This window comes from Rhipicephalus sanguineus, chromosome 5 (genome assembly GCF_013339695.2).
Source record: "Rhipicephalus sanguineus isolate Rsan-2018 chromosome 5, BIME_Rsan_1.4, whole genome shotgun sequence".
NCBI lineage: Eukaryota > Metazoa > Arthropoda > Arachnida > Ixodida > Ixodidae > Rhipicephalus > Rhipicephalus sanguineus.
The window spans coordinates 128,848,603-128,854,926 of NC_051180.1; the positions used below are offsets into that span (position 1 = coordinate 128,848,603).

A 6,324-nucleotide genomic window follows, 5' to 3' on the forward strand; every position below is an offset into this window, starting at 1 on the left:
TAAGCGTGACAAATTCTGCGGTGACGGATTGGGCCCGCTATATGCGGCCGCGAGCGGACGCAACGCTTATATGGAGCCCGACGCGAAAATGGCTCGAGCGGACGCAACGCTTATATGGAGCCCGACGCGAAAATGGCTCGAGCGAACGCAACGTTTATATATACAGAGTCCGTTGTTTTATGCAGGAATTGAAATCGGCGCCGTGGCGAGAAGCGAGAGAGAAACTTCTAGCAACAGCGCCGAGCGAGCGTGCTCAAAGTTCGAAGTCCACGTTGACGTCGCGTAGTGTTTCCTGTGCTGGCGCCGAATGCGGCCGGTGAATTCAAGATACAGCCGCGCCTCCCTGACTTTGGCCTGTGTGAAAAGCCACAAATTTTTAATAAAAAATATGACCTGTAGCATATGACGACACTGCGGCCACCTACATTCTTTTTGGTTTAGACTGTAAGCTAACAGTTGCAACAGGTCTCGTTGTACTGCCGGAGCGCCGCCGCCAGCTTCACATGTGTGCCGCGCTTACATGTTTATCGTGTATTGTGTGCGTTTATTGCGTGCTTATCGTACGCGACATTCGTCGACTGGGCATTTTCCGCGTGTTGGGGCGTTCTCCTGCCTTGATCCAGTGGCGGATGATGGTCGTTGTTCGTTGCCACTCAACACAGCCTCACGGGACGCACAGCTTTGTGTCCGCGCTCAAAAGTGCTTTCTTGCTTCGTTCATCGATTACTCACGTTGATCGAGTGATCGAGTGTACTTCCGAAGACAATCCGCGTCCGAGTGTTTTGACAAGCGGCGACCGCGGTTCCACAGGAGCGGAAGCTTGAGCCTTTTGACGAGCGACTGTGAAGAGTGCCAATGCCAAACTTGGGTAAGTTGAAGAAGGTCGCTGAACTACGTAACTTTGTTACTTCATTGCATGACAACTGTTTGCAGGAACCGTCGTGTTGGCACAGCGAGGATGATCAACAGATACCCGATAGGCAGGTATGTTTTGTGCTTTGGGTGCACTTATATACACCACCATAAATGACATGTTTGAAGGATGCGCATTGCGCTACGCAATCTTATGCTTCGATCATGCAGGCCTCGTGTCGTTGTGCTGTTATTCCTTGACTGTTTACTGTACGAGATCATCGCTTGAGAGTGTTTCTAGAATCCCTTGTCGCCGTTAGAAAGTGTGTGCTTTTAAACACATGGGGTCGTCCCATAATGTTTTCTCTGTGGTGATGCGAGAGTTCACCAAACTCGGCAATAACACGCAAAAGTATCACAAGACTGGGGACGTGATACAGGGGCGTAGCCAAGGGGGGGTTTGGGGGGGTTGAAACCCCCCCCGAAATTTTTCAGTTTTGCTTGCGTATATAGGCACGCACACATACAAACGCACGCACGAACATACATAAAGTATGGTTGAACCCCCCCCCCCCCCCGAAAAAAATTTCTGGCTACGCCCCTGACGTGATAGCAAAACACACAGCCCTGACACGCGCACACGATGATGGATATGTTTTCGTGGTTGCGTCCCCGAGCTTTTCGCCAGAAATCCATGCAGTTGTTTTGTGGTTAGGATTTTAACCTAGCTGCCTCATAAATGTTTTAAAGGAGCTCACTCGAAGTAATGTATTTGAGCGAATTACGTTACGTACTCGTACTAAGTGCACACTCCAACAAATGCGTACTTAATGTGAAGAAGTACATGTTTATATCAAATAGTGTTAGTAGACGAATATGTCAACTCAATTAGGTTAATTAAGCTAACACATGCTACTCTTTGTTTCAATATTGTGTGTTTGAGAAAATATGCGTGAGCTCGTGTTCTGCCATTATATATTTTTTCTTAGCATCTTTAAGCACACGAGGTTCTCTATCACAAATAACTTAGATTGTGCTCATGTTGCGAGAATGTTGCTTTATTGTGTGGTGCTTTAAGTTATTGTATTTTCACGCTTTTTTTTTACTCAGCATAGTACCAATATTGCTCTCTTACTTAAATGCATAACCAAGTCAGTCAGTCAGTCAGTTTATTTTCCTTAAAGACCCCCGGGGGGGTATTACATAAGGGGTGGGATAAACATGTTCACATAACAAATATATTAAGTAATACATGGGTTACAATTCTGTACATTTCTTCGTATTTTTACAAAACATATATATAAATTAACACACTTAAACTTTATTGAAAACAAAATCATACTCGGAGGCTACTTGACAGAATATGGTCAGTTACGTGTTGTGCAAATAAAGATGGACATGTTATGTCGACAATGGCAGGAGGGAGGTCGTTCCAGTCTTTTGCCGTGCGGAGAAAAAATGATGCTGAAAATGTTGATGTTCGAGCACGCATAAGTGAAACCTGCAGTGGGTGGCTTGTCCTGAGCGATATACGCGCTGCGGGTTTGATGTAACATGGTTCATGCAGGTGGGAACTGTGAAAGAATTTATGGTAGAGACAAAGTGAAGAAATGCGCCGACGCACAGCGAGCGATGGAACATTGGATAATGCTTTTAGTGACGTAACGCTGATGTCGTATGAATACGAAGAATGAATGAAGCGAGCTGCACGGTTCTGAACTGATTCTATTGCGTTGATGAGGTATGCTTGATGCGGATCCCAAATAGCGGATGCATACTCTAACTTAGGTCGTACAAGTGATGTGTAGGCAAGTAATCTTACGTGATACGGAGCACTCTTGAGGTGACGTTTTAAAAAGCCTAAAGTTTTATTAGATGATAAAATGATGTTTTGAATATGCGTACGCCAGATCAAGTCACTAGTTACAGTGACACCGAGGTATTTATAAGAGTTAGTCGATTCCAGGTGCTGGCTGTTAATTGTGTATGGGAACTGTAGCCGATTACCGCTGCGTGTGAATGACATAGTTTTGCATTTAGTTACGTTTAATGTCATTAGCCAGTCGGTGCACCACTGGTAAATGTTTGCAAGATCATTCTGTAAAGTTATCTGGTCAGAATTGGTTAGAATGGTTCGGTAGATAACGCAGTCATCTGCGAACATACGTATGGTACTAGTTACATGCAAGGGTAAGTCGTTTATATAGATTAAAAATAGTAGCGGGCCCAGAACGGACCCTTGTGGTACACCGGATGTTACTGGAACAGGATTAGATAGGTGGTTATTTACAACGACGTTTTGTGATCGATTAGTAAGGAACTCGGTTATCCATTTTAAGACGGTGGGATGTAAATTTAGTCGGGCAAGTTTAGCAAGCAATCGTTGGTGAGGCACCTTATCAAACGCTTTAGCGTAATCAAGAAAAATAGTGTCAGTCTGCACGTTAGTATCGAGATTGGCATGAATGTCATGTAAGAAAGCTGCCAGCTGCGTTTCACACGACAACCCCTTGCGGAAGCCGTGTTGTGAAGGATGAAAGAAGTGATTGATGTCAAGAAAATTTATTACGTGTGAGTAGATGACATGCTCCATGATTTTGCAGGGGACGCTTGTTAGTGAGATTGGGCGGTAGTTTAGTGGAGAGTTTTTATCACCTGACTTGTAGACCGGAACGACCTTCCCTATCTTCCAGCCACATGGAATGTCTCCTGAAGAAAGTGACTGTGAAAATATTAAGGCAAGAAAAAGTGAGGCGCTTTCTTTCACGTTTTTTAGGATTTTGGAGTTAATTCCATCTATGCCAGCAGATGATGACAGTTTCATTTTTTCTATTACGGCCATGATTCCGTTCGCACAAAATTGATTGCTGGCATTTCAGGAATATGATTGAAGCGAAGCGAAGGTATGCGGGAATGTATGTTTGGTTCTTCAGTAAACACAGTAGCAAATGTAGTATTGAACATATTCGCACAATCCTCGTCAGTGACCGCCTCTCCAGAATCATTGGTTAGTACAGGTCCACGCGGTGTGTCAGCCCTAAGTGTTTTCCAAAACTGTCTGGGGTTAGTTTGCAATAGCTTCGGTAAGTGTGTACTATAAAATGAGTCCTTCGCTTGACGTAGGGCTACGAGATAACCGCGGTCAGCCTCACAATACCTGTCCCATGCATCTGGTTGTCCTGTACGTTTGGCAGATCGGAATAGGCGTTTCTTTTTATTTTCAAGGCGTTTTAAATTTTTCGTAAACCATGGTTTATGGCAAGTGGTTGTGAAGCTAACTTCGGGTATAAATTTATCGGTTAACTCTGTCAGCTTACCGCTAAAGCGTATCCAATTCATATCCACTGTATGTTGATGCAATGTTTCCTGAAATGTGGGGAAGAATTCGCTGAGACCTTCGTTGATTGCCTCATAATCACATCTGTCATACAGATGAATAGTTTTCTTGCTGGTTTCTCGTTTGCGTGCTTCAAAAGAAAAAGTAGCATGAATTGTCTTATGGTCGCTGATTTCCTGTAAGTAGTGAATGTGTGACAGGCTTTCGGGATTGTTCGTTAGTATCAGATCCAGGATATTGGCTGTATCTTGCGAAACACGTGTTGGTTCCGTGACAAGTTGGCTCATGTTGAAGTTCAGGCACATATCAAGGAAAGCATTGGCTTCGCCTACACCTGTCGATGAATGCAAATTGTTAGTACACCAGTCTATTTGTGGGAAATTGAAATCGCCGAATAAAAGTATGTGTGCGTTTGGATGGGCAGACGTGAGCTGGCACATGACCTGATTAAGTTGGTTGCAAAACTCGGAAGTAGCGCGGGGTGGTCGGTAACAAACGCCTAGTAATATGGACTGAGGACGTGCCTGAATAAGTACCCATAGCATTTCTAGTTGAGTCTTAGCATTTATAACTGAGCAGGATAATTGCTCGTGAATAGCGATCAGTACACCGCCACCGCGAGTGGACACGCGGTCATTTCGGTACAAGCGGAAGTGTGGTAATTCTGACAAAACCTCATCATCACTGATGTCATCAGTCAGCCATGTCTCGGTTAGTATCAGTACATTGCTTTCAGAGGATAATACAGTACTTGATATGGGTTCCCGCTTGGGAAGAAAACTACGAATATTAGTGTAAACAGTAGAAAGTAAAAGAGTGTTACTAGAAATAACAAGAGGTGTCGCAATCTTCCGCCGCCGCCTCGACTGCTACGATAGTTCTTTGATAGTGTTTGATTTATCATCGAAGATGTAGCGTTTTTGATTTATGTGCAGCGTTTTAAAGTGGACAGAAAATGGCTTGTTCTTGCTTCTCGCAAACGCAATTAGTTGTTTTCGAGCGCTTTGGACGGAGCGTGAGAAGTCTTCACCTATGCCGTAACCTGTCCCCTTGAGTTTGCGACCATTTGATAGTATTGCAGTTTTCGTTTTATGCAGAGCAATCTTCGCGATTATAGGCCGGCAGCGACCAACTGAATGCCGGCCGAGACGATGCGCGCGTTCAATATCTCTTGGTTCCAGGTGCACCTGTAAGTTATCGCGGCAAAGATTTACCACCAGGTGCTCCGACTCGGCGAGTGTTTCAGATGCGGAAGGGTCCGGTATGCCATAGAAAATTAAGTTATTTCGCCTCGAGCGATTTTCAGCGTCATCAATACGGCCTTCTAACGCAGCGATTCTGCAGGCCGTTTGCTCCGTGCTAGTGCGCATGATCTCCACTTCCTTTCGAAGTGGTACCAAAGATTGATAATGAGTTTCAAGATCTGTTAGTCTTTTGTTGAGCTCGCTAATTGTTTTATCAGTGTTACCGAGCTGAGCTCTCAAGCCCTGGACATCTGCAATTAGTTGTGTTTGACCGGCTGACAGTTTACGCAACTCAGCAAGAACGTTCTCAGAATTGGAAGGACCAGGGTTAGTTTCAATATCTCCAGCCAGAATTAGTAGTGCACGAATTACGTGGACACACTCTGCAATAATAACCATACAGCACTGCGGGCTTGGCAGCTGTACCAGAAAGTAATCACCAGATCTTTTCGAAAACATATCGTAGGGCTCACCAACCTGCATAGCGAGAGCGAACTGATTAGTGATCCGTGCAGTGGCACAGTCACCAAGCCCACAGCGCTCCGCTGAAGGTGCTTGCTCTTTTATAGATGACGGGCTTGTTGCTGTCGACGATGATGCGACCGTTTAGTATGGTTTAGTAGGTTTAGTATGCAGTGATTTAGGGTTTATTGAGCTTTGTAAGGTCATCAATTAAAAGAAAAAGATCTCAATTCTCATATATGTTTCCAGAAGTTCACAGAAAGTTGGAAAATATTATCGGTTTTGTGAAGGCCTTACATAACTTAAAATGCAATCAAATTGACAGCTCAACTCTACAAGACAAACTACACGGGAATTCGCTTTAGAGAACTAAAAATTTGTTCCCTGGATGGCTTACATTCATGATGCAATACAATATGCATGGCTCAT

The 6,324-nt window shown here is 44.3% G+C and overlaps 1 protein-coding gene across 1 annotated transcript; it reads right to left on the minus strand.

The window, feature by feature from the left end:
- Window positions 1-4,945: 4,945 nt before the first annotated feature.
- On the minus strand, window positions 4,946-6,024 carry LOC119392955 (uncharacterized). The gene has a single exon (XM_037659850.2). The coding sequence runs from the start codon at window positions 5,914-5,916 to the stop codon at window positions 5,059-5,061; it is 858 nt and encodes a 285-aa protein (XP_037515778.1). The 5' UTR covers window positions 5,917-6,024; the 3' UTR covers window positions 4,946-5,058.
- Between the last annotated feature and the right edge of the window lie 300 nt (window positions 6,025-6,324).

What these genes read in the sequence shown, in the direction of transcription:
- LOC119392955 (XM_037659850.2), bottom strand. Translation starts at nt 5,916, where the DNA reads ATGCAGGTTGGTGAGCCCTACGATATGTTTTCGAAAAGATCTGGTGAT.